Genomic DNA, 14,188 nt, shown 5'->3' with positions numbered 1-14,188 from the left:
ATCTCCTATTGTCCAGTTTTGGTGAGCTTGTGCCAATCGTAGCCTCAGTTTCCTGTTCTTAGCTAACAGGAATGGCACCCGGTGTGGTCTTCTGCTGCTGCAGCCCATCCGCCTCAAAGTTACATGTGTTATGCATTCAGAGATGCTCTTCAGCATACCTCAGTTATAATGAGTGATTATTTGAGTAACTGTTGCCTTTCTATCAACTCAAACTAGTCTGGCCATTCTCCTCTGACATCAACAAAACATTTGCGTCCAAAGGACTGCCGCTCACTGGATATTTTCTCTTTTTCTGATCATTCTCTGTAAACCCTAGAGATTGTTATGTTTGAAAATCCCAGTAGATCAGCAGTTTCTGAAATACTCAGAACAGCCCGTCTGGCACTAAATGCATTAAGTTGCTGCCATGTGATTGGCTTATTAAAAACACAGCTGTACCTATTAAAGTGGCCAGTAAGAGTCGGTATAAAGTAGTCACTTAGGAAAATATAAAAAAAGACCAAACAAACCGATTCTTTGTGAAACTTTATTACTTATTCCTCAACATCCATTTCACACAAAACACATACACAATCCAAATGTTGTATAGAATATTTTGATCATATACAATCAGCCCATAGAGTCGAACACTAAATAGAAAAAGGTTTTGATTTTCCTCCAACTATTTGCCAACAATTCCCCAGCACTCACTTTCATTCATAAGTAACGTCAGTAAAATAAGCAGCACTATTTACAAGCCATATTTACATACAAAACCTCACAAAGAACGTGAACATACCAGAGGTACCTGTGTCTTTTTATTTAAGCCATGGATTTTATTTACTCTTTCTTTTTTTACATTCAAATGAATCAAAAGCTATTTCACAGGCATCATACACCGGCATATAAATTCAGTATCACTTAATATATTTAAATCACGAACAAACTGTCCTAAAAGTGGTATGTTACAAGGATGTGGGAGCTGAAAATGTACCATTTCATCTCCAGACAATTTCGCATTAATATCATTCCTGATTAACAGGGAGTGTTCGTTTCTCCTAAAAAAATTACAAAATAAAATAGAAAATCTTCACTTCTTAAAATACTGTTTTATTTCATAGTGTGTGAAGAAGTCACAACCAATCTAACAAACCCATTTCTCTCTTTTCTACAGTTTTTCAAACAAAACTAAGAACAAATACAACATTCATACATTTGTCCTGTACATAAACGTATCTGTTTTTTAAATCCACAAATACACAAAGATACTCTCAGTGAACAACAAAATAAAGTGGTTTCTTACGGTCTGTCACTATGACTTAATCTTCAAAACAAGCGAACAGTGTTTGAGTGTTCACAAAACGATGCATTCATGCACGTTACTTTTAAACTCGGACCCTTGCGGTGCACAATAATGCAAGTAAACCATTTTTCATGCATTTCTTCAACATGCAAAAAACTTAGGATGACTCGGCATGACATTTCTGCCATGTTACAATGAATGAATCTGAACAGTCTTTATATTGATACGGTGGACAGGAAACATGTACTTAAAAAGGAAACAGTTGTGGAGAGTTTTCCAGTCGAAATAACAACAATCATCCTTAAGAGTGTGCTTTTGCCCTCAATATCATTATTGCATTTGTCAACCATCGACTGGTGCACCAGTGAGATCAATTTAAACCACGCCCTCTATGAAGCTTGTGTCCAGATGAACAATGAGCATTCGCAGGAAAGACATCTCCTTGCGTGTGTTCTCGAATATGACACGAGGATCGTCCGATTGGCACCGGAGGCAATTAGGAGCCATTACCATAGCAAGGTTGTTTACATCCATTTTAGTGACCGAAACGTTTGAAGGCTGAGCGAAAACCTGAGGAAGACATGAGACATCAGTCAAATAAGTAGATTAAAGGGCACCTATGATGAAAATCAACGTTTGTAAGCTGCTTGGACAGAACTGTGTATAGGTATAGTCTGTCCTCAGTCATATTGGAGTGATAGAAACACAACAAGTCTCTTATTAAAAATTTACTGACGTTAAATTACGACCCAAATTCCAGTGATTTTGAGGCCCATGTGACATAAGAGTGCGGTTTCTCCCCAGCCACTGATTTGATTGACAGGGACCAATGTTTCTATAATAACATGTCCACAGAACATTTCTTTGCAAACAAACTGGGATTAAAATATTTGTTCCAACTCTGTGATTTTTATAAAATGTATAAGTTTAAAACGTTTTTAAAACAGAGCATGTTTGTTATAAAGACAGTAAAATCACTATGTACTTATTAACCACTATAATCACCACGGCCGTATGCTGTCAGTAAACGCGCATGTGTGTGTGTGTGTACTGCTAACGCCATTTCTGTGAGACTCATCATGTCAGAAAGGCTTGAATAAACTCCACCACAAATACATGAAATAAACTTACTTGGAATTTTTGACTAATGAGCTGTATTTCAGCTTCATCCTCGTCTGTCTCTATCACTGACTGCTGTTTATCTGACAAAGCATGATGAGAAGCAGACACGCACGTGGGATCGGTGGGCAGAGAGAAGCAGCTCATTTGCATTTAAAGCCACAGTCTACAAAAACAGCTACACTGTATTCAGACCCCAAAATGGGCAGATTTTGGAGGCTAGAATAAATTATCTGATGGGTATTTTGAGCTGAAACTTTATAGACACATTCTGGAGACACCAAAGGCTTATCTTATATCGAGTAAAAGAGGTAAAATAGGTGCCCTTTAAGTCAGAGGTTATTTCTGTGCATTTAATCCTCTGACCACTGGGGGTCGTTGTACACCAGAAACAGCCAACAGGTAAAATGATTTGTCTAAGAAACTTATTATGTCACGGTTAAAAAGTCATGATTATTTTTAGACTATATTTGCATGTCAACGATGAAGCTTTTTTGAAGTTTTTCCCTTGCTTTTAGAAAGTGTTTTACACCTACACGACAACACCTTTAAGACAATCTGCGTTTACACATTCGCAAAAAATGGCCAAAAAAGCAGCATCACGCATGTCAGGCTAGTATTTGAGTAAAGCATGGTTTGCATTATTCAATTTCTGTACCGGAATACTGTTAGACTCCCTTGAACAAGGGTTTTCAAACTGTGGGGCACACCAGCACCTATTAAGGGGTGCGCAATATGAGGCGTGTACTCGAGTAAATTCTAATGACGATTTTTAACTGTTCACTAGAGTGAATCTGATTAATGTTAGCTCCACATCTAACTATCAGGCACATGTAGAGATAACGTGTTCGAGTAAAACATATACAAATAAAATGGAGCGGCTGCTTTTTAAAATGAATGACGGTGAATGAATGAAAGTCAAACCGGTGAGCCGTCGAACAAAAAAGTGCCCTTCTGAATCAAATAAGCAGGATGCCCTTCTGGATGTTTCACTAACTTTGAAGACACACTGACTACGCTTCCATGGACATCTGTAATCTAGTTATTGGCCTTAACAGACAATAATATAATTAAAATGTTTATGTGTAGTGCTTTCATATTAGAGTTTCATGTAATTTTGGTTCACTATAACTGCAGTCAGCAGTTTCACTTTCACTCATGAACATAAAGGGGGGGGGGGGGGGGGGGGGGGGGGGGGTCCTAAAAGGTTGAAAACCCCTGCCATAAAAAAAAAACTGTTAAATAGAGCTATTCAAACCCTCTTGTGAAATATTGTGTATTCATATCACAATATTTAATCGCAGAAAAATCGCAATGTTGTTTTTTTCCAATGTCATACAGCCCTAGCACAACTCATTGGAAACGAAACCCATTTTTACCAACAGGGAGAATTTAGATTAAAATGTCAACGACCAGGAGACTTGGATATTTTATAGTAAATTCATTATGTAGACTTTAGCTATACGTGTTGGTACTGGTAAAATTGATGCCGTGATGGCTTTTCAAGTTAAAAGTCTTTAATTCTAAGAGCTTAATGTTACCTGTAGGAAGTGTATGAAGTAGCAGAGAACCAGTCGGTTGAGCTCCGGCAGAGACTGCACCACACTTATGGCGGCCGCTGGATCATCATAGTTAGTCACACACTGCTTGTAGAAAGTCATAGGGATGAGTGGCTCTTCCAACTCACGGTACCACAGCTTCATCAGAGATGCTGAGGGGAAACATGCGTGAAAATGTTTAGAGTGTCATTTCTCTGTGGCTATTTAGTATTCTTATAAATGCATGAAGAATAGATAATCACCAGGAACATTGGGGTCGGACAAATTTTCAGGAATCCTCCACTGGTCCACTTGTAGCTTCAGTGCATTCACTTCATCGATGTCACCGGGGACCCTGCAGGAGGAGATTGTCATGTTACACTTGATGACCAGCAGAGGGAGACAGCAGGCCGTGAAATGAACATTGAATGATTTTGGAAACTGGATATTTTTAGATGCCTGTCTTAGAGGGTTGAATGTTATAATGTGGTTTTAATGTGCAAAGCTGATATTATTGAGCATGTCACTAACATTGAAAATAAAACAACATGTCTTATGAGTCTTAAAGCCTTCACTGTGATGAAGCCTCTTAGAATGCAATTTAGATGGACCTAAAATTCATCGTCCAAAAGCCAAAAAAGGTCCTATATTTCTAAATAAATTCCTAAATATTCAATTTAATGTGAAATATTAAGTAACATGACAAGCATGAGAGACTTGGCTTAAGCTTGGGCGGTCTCCAAATTTTGATACCGTCAAACCTTCTCCTTTTTTTACCTCAGAATTCGGCATTACCATGCATAATAAAAATTATGACCTAAGGCTCAGACAGCGTCACCAAACTGTTGGCTTTTGGCTAAACCTTACCAAAACTGAATACCGTATATGCGACCTAGCTTGGAGGTATTTCCATCTCTCGCAGTCACCTTTTTGTTGCACAATTTGCAAATTGCCTTGTCTGTATTTACAGCCTCTCCCTTTTCATTTTGGTCGAAACCCAAAATACTGCCAAATTGCAGAAGTTGTTCTTTTTCGAGACCAGGACACTTGGTGTGCGACTTGCTATCTTTCCCCACCTCTCTCTTTCTCTTTCTCTTCATGCTGTCCCGTGATGACAACCACACATACGCACTTTTAGGCATTAAATAAATTATATTTAATATTTAATCTATGTCTCCTATATAAGTGCATTGTTTTTTACTGCGGCATAACAGTATTGAAACAGATAAATGGTATTTTTTAGATCCTTTAGGCTATTTTTAGATCCGGTGGTATACCATATTACTGCCCAAGCCTAACTGCAAAAAAAATGTGCCTTTATTATTAAAGCAGCAGTTTAGAATGGCTTCTAAAGGATCGTGTCAGCCTGAAGACTTGAGTACTGATGCTGAAAATTGTAATAGCTGCATTTTACAATTTTATTTAGCATATTTTTTTGCAAATAAATGCAGACTTGAAATATTAATTAAAAATGGATTTGTAAGTGAATCAGTTTAGCTAACATATTGATTTCTGACTGCATGCAGCTAAAAACAATTCAGCATATTGTTGTGATAGACATCTACTTATTAAAAGGTTACTTGTCACTAGAAAAAGCTGTGCCAAAGTACTGAAAAATACAGAAAAAAGTAGTTGAGCTTGAAACATTTCAGCTTTGAAAATGATTTACTAGTCAGCACACATGTAGTAAAATACAGCCTGCTCTTCTGTTCTGCCTAATTATTGTGGGGCTGAGCAGGTCTTACCTGAATATGCCTTCAGTCTGAGCTCCACCCAGAGCCAGCACATACTGAGAGAGCTGCACCTGCACCCACGGCAGCTTCCTGTCTGGAAAGAGTTCACTCTGCCGCTCCATCACTTCCTCTAGAGAGCTGCCGAACAGTGAAGGGGTTAAGATGGCCCGCCGACTGTGGTCCACCTCCTCCAAACTAGGCTTACGCAGACCCTATATAAGAAACAGTAAACTTACTCTTCTAATCTCGATCAAAGTTGTCCATTGTATCAGATATTACATACACATATCTAAACTCTCTAACATGAGCAAAACTGCATGAAAACAACAAAAAACAAACGAAGTCTGACTTTATAAAACAAGCTAACAGAATTTAATCTTATTTTTGACCAATTTAAAAATATTAGCAAATGCACCAAAATGTATATTTCTCTCCGTGTTTTAAAGAGGACCTATTTTACCCCATTTTTAAGATATAAGATAAGTCTTTTGTGTCTCCAGAATGTGTCTGTAAAGTTTCAGCTCAAAACACCCATCAGATTATTTATTATACCTTCCAGAATATTGGAATTTCCTGCTCTGAACACAACGTAGCTGTTTTTGTTGCCTGTGTCTTTGTTGCCTGTGTCTTTGCCCACCGTTCTCACATGCCTGTCAGAGTGTGCCTCAATCTCCAGCTACTTGCGTCAGATAAACACCACAGTGACAGACATGAAGGAAGCAGATCTCACGTAACGGTTGTTAGAAATACTACAGTAAGAACTGTCCTGATTATTATTTAATGTATTTGTTGTGGAGTTGCAACGATGAGTAAGACACACTGTCATTGTCACTGTCACAGTCACTGTCAGACAGACAGACAGACAGACACACACAGCACATGTTTAACTTTGCACTGTTTTTGCATGGCAAATGTGACAGGATACATGGTCATATCCAATGCAGTGTGGACATCTATTATGTTAATGTACAAAATAAACCTGATTTAACATCCACAAATGGGAATTGAAGGATCTTCTTTTATAATTGTACTGACACGCAGCTGTGGTGATAAAGTAAAGACAGTAAAATCGCTGTAATTCATTGCACTTTAAAAATGTTTTAAACTTGTAAAACTCATTCTTGATCACATTTGATGATGATTGATGATCACAGTGAGCTGAACAGATCTTTTATCCCAGTTGCTTTGCGCACGTCCTGTCTTGTTGATATTTTTATATGCATTACTATGAAGACTTGTTAATTCGTGGCTGTCAATCAAATCAGTGGGCGGGGAAACCGCACTCCTACGCCACGTTGTGGTGGGCCTCAAAATGGGAGGGATTTGGCTCCTATGTTAACGTCAGGAAATTTAAAAAAAGACTTATTGTGTTTATATCACCCAAATATGACTGTGGACACACTATACATTCAGTTCTGTCCAAACAGCTTACCAAAGATGATTTTCATCATAGGTGTGTTTGATCAAAACTCACCTTTTTTCCTCCAGTAACGGCTACTTTCTGGAGTTTCCGGTAACAGTATTTGGCATATGTGCTGATTGGGAGAGCTGGAGACAAAAAACAAAACGAGTGATTAATACCATTCTTAGACACAAAGCCTACAGTCAATTCTTTGACAGACTTGCGTCTAATTCATCAAAACCAGTTTTACAAGTTAAACCGAATCCCTTCTCTTTGTTTGGAACTTGTTTAAAGTGCTCTATAATTGTTGTTATAGCATGAGTGATCATGGGACCCCAGCAGCATGTGAAGAGTGAAGCATTCAAAATGAGACGTTGTTTTAACAATGAATAAAAAAATGAAGATTTGGTCCCATCAGAAGTGTAGAGAAACCAGATCAGCTAGCAAATTCTGCTAGCAGTGACTCATCAGATCAACACCCGAAACAAACACAGGGGTTTTCTCCTCGTCAATGCTCTGTTCTGTTCTTCAGTTATGTAAGAACCAAAGACTATAAAGTGAACATCGCAGAACATTTTCCATTACTCGGAATCAATTACATTTCCAGATATCACTTGATGTCAGATTGTGAAACAAACTCCAGACTTGTAGAATTACTGGATTTATTGTACAGCCAGCAATGTGGAATTTATAGCAGTCTATGCTCAGTATTTCAGAGAAACCGCAGCCGTTCACAACAGGATTCACAGGAGAGCTTCATAACTCCAAAGTTAAATCCATAGGGGGCATTTCTAATACAGGCGCAGCAGGATTTGCGAATCTTAACTAAAGGAGCCAGATGGTAAAAACTTGTGGGGCGATAAAAAACATCTTTTCTGGAAAGTGCCCCAAACTCGACACCCCTTCAGATTTATGACAAACAGGTGACACAAATGCGTGTTGACACAAGCTCTTGTTAATTTCTGCGCGCCAGACTGCAATTACGTCTAATGAGAGATACTGCTTCATGAATTTACCCTTGATCTGTTTTTTCCCCCAAATTCCTGAACCTTAACAGTTCATTTACAAGGTAAACAGAGATTCTGCTCCCTTGATTTTGATATTTTGCGTGACTGACTAAGTGCTGGTGGTCCAGCTCTGAATCAACAGCTTGCTCTCATTTCAAATGAAAGGCAACAATAAAATGAAGGAAAACAAGAGGAAACAACAACTTTTCAGGGGCCGCAAATGAGACCACACAGATCTTTGTGGAGACACCCTCTGTCAGAGGGATGAGTAAATTCCTGCTTTACAGCAGCCCGTCATCAGGGTTTCCAACTTAGCATTCCTATAAACTCTTCAGCTGAGCCGGCCCTGCATTCAGACCAAATTCGACCTCAAGAATCCCCCCATTGTTGTGACTCAGACACCCAGCTGCAGCAGTATATGTGAAGTCAACCTACTCATCTGGACTTCTGCCCATCAGATCCAGCTTAATGACTCAAAAACATTGCAGGCGAGGGCAGACATATGAGCCATATCCTGCTCCTTCAAGTGGCCAGTGGCTGAAGCTGGTCTAATGGGCTTGTGAGAGAGACGGATCATGCAGCAGTGGCTGTGAGTCAATGTTCTGCCATGCCTGCAGGCGGTGAGTGTGTAAGGGATCCTCGCTGCGGTCAATGCCATGGCTGTGTGTAGGCAGAACTCATCAGGGCTAATCGTTGTGGTAATAGTAGTAAGGTCAAAGTGTCACCACATGAAGCCACTGTCATTTACTGATAAGCACACGTGATGTGCGCTGCCCGAAAGGGAGAATTGACATAGTCTTATTGACACGTGTCAAATAATTGATCCTACTAATGCTGCCAGGAGCGAAGAGCAATAAATATATGCCTACAGAGGCCTGTATGCAAACATCTGATTCTCCTTTAGCATATTTCAGAGTCATGAGTCTCTAGTTGATCCATTACATATTTCAAGTTCCTTAAAATTATTTTTAAAAGTCTATTATTTCATCAAAGTTCCCCCTGATTAAAGTGAATCTAACATCAAATTTTTCTATTTTTCCTCTGTACAGAAGTTTCTCAGATAAGGAAACATCCATAAGTTTAAAATAAAATACCTTCTGCTTCCTCTTCTGAGCTTTGTTTTCTCTTCTTTCTTGACTTGGAGTTCTTCTTTTTAATATCCTGCTGGTCCAGTATGAATTGGGTTACTGCAATGAAGACAAAATTAATTAAATGACCATAAATTTAAATTACTTAGCTTTATTTTATGCAAATCAATCGGTATAAATCAGAATGAACTGCATTTTTACATTTGTAATAATAATAATAATAATAATAATATTATTAATTCAAGAATATGCACCAGGGCTACATATATACAGGGTGATTTAAAAAGAATACCACAACTTTCAGGTTAATATCAATCAAGTGTCTCGAGTGTCATATTGAACATCTATGAACTTGTTTTCTACTGAAAAAACACTTTGTTAAGTACTCTTCACATTGATTAAATACCCAAGGTTCCATCATGTTTCTTTGATTAAATACAGACTTTCAAAGTTGTGGTATTTTTTTTGAATCACCCTGTATAATATACAAATTAGAGCTGGGCGGTATGGCAAAGATAATTATGTTCCATATCGAACGATAAAGATATATATTTTGATAGAAGTTGTAAATGCTTCCAGATTTAAAAGAGAACCCCAACAATGACTGAAGCCACAAAAATTAGAGAGTTCATTAAATGGCATAACATTTTCAGTCGATACATTTTCGGTGGCTGAAAACTCAATAGATATCTTTTAGATACCCATTGTTGCACATTTCTGCTGTGTGATTGGCTTTTAGATTAATAGTAGAAAGTACAGAGCTTGTCATTGTTATTGACATGATTATTATCTCAGTTCGATAAATATCGTTTATCGGCCCAGCCCTAATATAAATATACAGTAAAAACAGTTACTATTTCAAATGTACTATAAATATTTGAATTGAATATACGTTTTCTTTTTTAAATATATATCTATTCCAGTCTTCTTAAGACAGAAACACTTTCTAAGTGTTTTCAAATATTTTTGATCAAATTAACTCCTGAATAAAAGAATTTGAGACTTGCAGGTCCATTCAGACCTGTGAACAGGAAATTTTCTATGCATTGTTAAAATTCCGTAACAAGTTAAAAAAATCCCTCTTGAGGTGTTTGTTTTCGTGTTGCTGTCATAGTGCACAAGAATGTGTCCTGTGTGAATGACTTTTTCAATTTGGCACACCAACTTGCATGATTAATGTTTTGTATATCATTTAAATTAATTATCAAACTCACTTTTCTTGTCATTGGTTGGCTCTATGTGCCGCTGAATGTATCCTTCCAGGTAGCAGCAGAACTTGGGTGAAGGAGCGAAGAAGGCCAGACACACAGCCATGAGCTCCCAGCCTGCAGCCAGGCTCCGCGGGCTGGTGTTTCCTGTGGTCTGCCTCACGAGCTGAACGTAGAGCTCGTCCCTCAGGCCCTGCATGCCCCAGCATTTAGTGACTATGAGAAGAGCTGCATGGCGGCGGTCTAGCCGTGAAGGTCGGTCCCCCATGTAAGCCTGGACCAACTTAAACATTTCACAGGCTTCTTTGCGGACAGTGCGGTCGTTGGTCATCAGCATGGGTTTCTTGATGGAGCCACGGTTCCAGGACAGCATGTTGGCAATAGACACTCTGCGCCGGAAAAGGCCCTGGGTGTGCATGTTCAGGTGTTTGCTGGCCCAGTCAGTCATGCTGGTGTCTGGAGGTGGAGGCTGACGGAGGGTGGCGTAGGATAGCTGGTAGGCAGCACCATCACCTCCCTGCAAATTGGTCTCGCTGGCTATGTGACGATGAGGGCCAAGGGAACCTGTTCTGTTGTCTACCATACCTTTCTTTCTGCTGTCCAACTGAACCTTTGGCTCTACATTTCCTGCCTGCAAAGGAGGAGAAACAGGGTAAAAGGGTCATTTTCATAAAATACTTATTTATACAGACCTTGAGTTTCTTTGACTGCTTTTCACTGAACTTGACCGTCTCCATGACTATGTTCTGCTCTGCTAAACCTGCAGGATCTGTCCCCTAAAATGTTTAAACTCTACAGATAAAGAATTCCAATCCACTATAGATGAAGTGTGACCAATCACTGACATGAAAAGTTCTACAGCAAGTCGTTTCTCCTTCCATGTCTCAAAAAAATAGTGCAAATCCAGCAATGGCCTCATTTTGATCCCTGGAGGAATTTTGTCCTGTAAGAAGGTCCCTTATGCAGTCATTGCCTCTCTGGCTGTACTGAAAGCTGTATTCCTGTACAAAAACCAGACAAGATGTGTGTGCCAACTTTACTTCTATACCAAATATAAAAATGTAGGACACTGTTGGTCAAAATGACATAAGTCGTAGAGGGCATTCAAATAAGGCAATTATTATTGTTTGCAAATACTCACAATAGCATACAATATCATATGCTGTTATTGGAAATCAGGGTTATTCCCCCAAATATTTGTTTAACTTTTCTGGTAATGTGTTGCATAAAAAAAATGAGCAGAAAAAGGTCTGAAAACATGACACATTTAAAGCAAAAAGCAGCATGTTTATTTTAAATTTAGAAGAACTATCATCAGAACTTTACAGAATAATCAGACCCCCTAGTTTTCCGCAATTCCATGATCGCTGAATCCAACGCAAAATCAACAAAAAGTTCCACATTTTTGCAATCCTGTAAAATTATTAGTTTAAACGCAAAATAATCTAAAAAAACTCAAATAATCTCATAAAACATAAAATTCCAAACAATATAATCAAATTAGATTTATTTCAGTTTGCAATTAATTGTTTTACATGACTTCTATTGTCTCTCGAAAAATGACGTCTAACCTGTGCCCTCACAATCCAAACATTACATGAGAGTGGGGAAGAATGTTTTGCAGCCTGTGCAGTAAGAAGATGCGGATGAATCGCGAGTGATTTAATGTGTAGTCAATGCAAATATTGGATTAGACATCCTGTGGGACGAATTGGGCGTTTTGTGTGTTTGATGAACTTCAGACTGCAAAAGAAAGTTGGAGCAAACATCTAACAAATGGAGCAATGGAACAAACAGAAAAGCAAGCAACTTACAGTGATGGAAGTTGATTCAAGAATGAGGGCCTTTGGACGTGACCGAGTTGAAGGACATTATTCGTGCTTCACATGCATAGCTGGTATTATGATGTGCGTAAAATCGCTAAAAAAATTTTCCGTTTAACTCTTTTCCTGCAGTTAACGAGATAAAACGCTTCCCTGCCATTGACGAGTTTTACGGCAATCCATGTTTCAGGTGTATTACAGTAGGGGAAGCCCTAACGCATGTCCCGAGTAAGGTACATGATGTTAGATACTCCGGGGAGTGAAGTCTGAGAGAAAGTAAGATTGTGGACAAAATTAAGAGTTTTACAACCTTCCTTTGGGTTAATCCCTACCATTTTAGATCTTGTCTAAATAAAGGACAATAAAGAAGCTTTATTTTTATGATTTGTGTCATTGTCATTGTGTCAGATTGCACACCTAACATACTAGGCTACCTAATATGGTGAATCTAGAAATTACCACCATAAAATCATTCATTTTTAATCGCAAAAAAAAATTGTGAAAAACTAGGGGGTCTGAATAGAACCATAAACATTTGGACATTTTTGATTTCATTTAATTTTATGTTTAATTTATTATTTTTTTTTTTACAAAAAATATATCGTTTTTACATTTTGTTTGTTTGGGGTTTTATAACACCACTATTATGTATGGATTCACCATTAGTCCAAGTAAAATCGGAAGACCACAAGAAACATTTTCAGACTTCCTCATATACACACTTATCTGTCGAACCTTTTGGACATTAGCATGTTAAAATGCCAATGTGGTGAAATCTCTTATACACTAGGGAATGAGGTGACCTATGATGTCATCAGCGTATGGAACAATCCCCAGCAGGTAGCAAACCCCTATCGGCTGCACCCTAGACACACAATTGGTCGGTAAAGTGACCACGCCTGACCAGAACCCAACTGTCCCGTCTGTGCCAGCAATACTACCATATGGGTCACAGCAGCCATCCTTCCTGCTCAATAGGTGTCATGTTTTGCAGCTCTGCTACATTCTGGCATTTCACCCTTTACCCTGGCAGACCACTGCTGGATTTGTACCAGAGGATGGCGGGAGGCAAAGAGGTGGGCGAGACGGAGTAAATATCATCGGCTCTTTTTAAATAGGTAAAGAAAACATTTGCAACGATCAGCACCTGTAAGTCTCAAAGCCCTAAAATAATCCCTTTCATGTTTCCAAAGCTGATTTGGATCGAAACCCTAGTCATGAATCCTTGAAGGCATTTGAGAAGTGAGGTCCTCTGGGCGCCTGGCTATTGAACAATGCAGATAGAATTCATCACTGAGGGAGGACAGATTACAGCTTTGCTACGGGTCAAAGCGGCACTAACCGTTCCTTTGAGTGAAATCATTGCCCTTAACTAGAATCATGTGCAGCTGGGGAATTGCCTCTAACTTGCCTGAGTGCAATGTTGAAAACACAAGATATTGTTATACTGCCTGTTGCCTCATTGAGATTTATGTTTTCGACTGAAATAACTACAAGATTGATATTTTACTGCGCTACTATGTTATAATGGCTGGTGTAAGGTGTACACAATAATGTGTTTCTAATAAAGACGTGCTTAAAAAAAATAAATAAAAAATCTGACAGCCATGAAAAACTTAAACCAAAACAAGGCCCTTTCCCAACAGTCCCATGTGGAGATTAAACAAATACGACGTCTGGTTTTTAATGTTGCTGAAACTCAAGATCTGTGGAAAATACAACATGCCAGAAGTTCATACACATATTTTATATGAGACTGCAAATGTCTATAAAATAACAAGGTAAAAGCTACTCCCCTGGAGGATGTGTAAACGTTAAGCTCATAATATGAAACTGAAAGTTTACCATAAGAACATCTGTAAAATTTCACATTAGGATTTAATTTGTTAAATGTCAGTTATATTTAAAATAATGATTTATAAATATACCAGTTATTCATTGTCACAGACTTAACACTCGTAACACTCCAGATTCTTTTGAAAATAGGC

The 14,188-nt window shown here is 38.5% G+C and overlaps 1 protein-coding gene across 1 annotated transcript in view; it reads right to left on the bottom strand.

The window, feature by feature from the left end:
* Window positions 1-512: 512 nt before the first annotated feature.
* The window catches only part of arhgap46a (Rho GTPase activating protein 46a), a 49,221-nt gene continuing 35,545 nt past the window's right edge, over window positions 513-14,188 (bottom strand). Inside the window, exons 4-10 of the mRNA XM_056467753.1 lie at window positions 10,384-11,008; window positions 9,176-9,268; window positions 7,147-7,220; window positions 5,685-5,884; window positions 4,203-4,294; window positions 3,943-4,112; window positions 513-1,852 (exon numbers count right to left, since the gene is read on the bottom strand). Of these exons, the coding sequence (XP_056323728.1) occupies window positions 1,658-1,852; window positions 3,943-4,112; window positions 4,203-4,294; window positions 5,685-5,884; window positions 7,147-7,220; window positions 9,176-9,268; window positions 10,384-11,008 (1,449 nt within the window). The 3' untranslated portion in view covers window positions 513-1,657. The remainder of the gene's footprint in view (window positions 1,853-3,942; window positions 4,113-4,202; window positions 4,295-5,684; window positions 5,885-7,146; window positions 7,221-9,175; window positions 9,269-10,383; window positions 11,009-14,188) is intronic.

Source organism: Danio aesculapii, chromosome 11 (assembly GCF_903798145.1).
Source record: "Danio aesculapii chromosome 11, fDanAes4.1, whole genome shotgun sequence".
Taxonomy (NCBI): Eukaryota; Metazoa; Chordata; class Actinopteri; order Cypriniformes; family Danionidae; genus Danio; species Danio aesculapii.
Note: the sequence above shows the minus strand (reverse complement) of the source record. Positions and strands in the feature narration are given on the sequence as shown.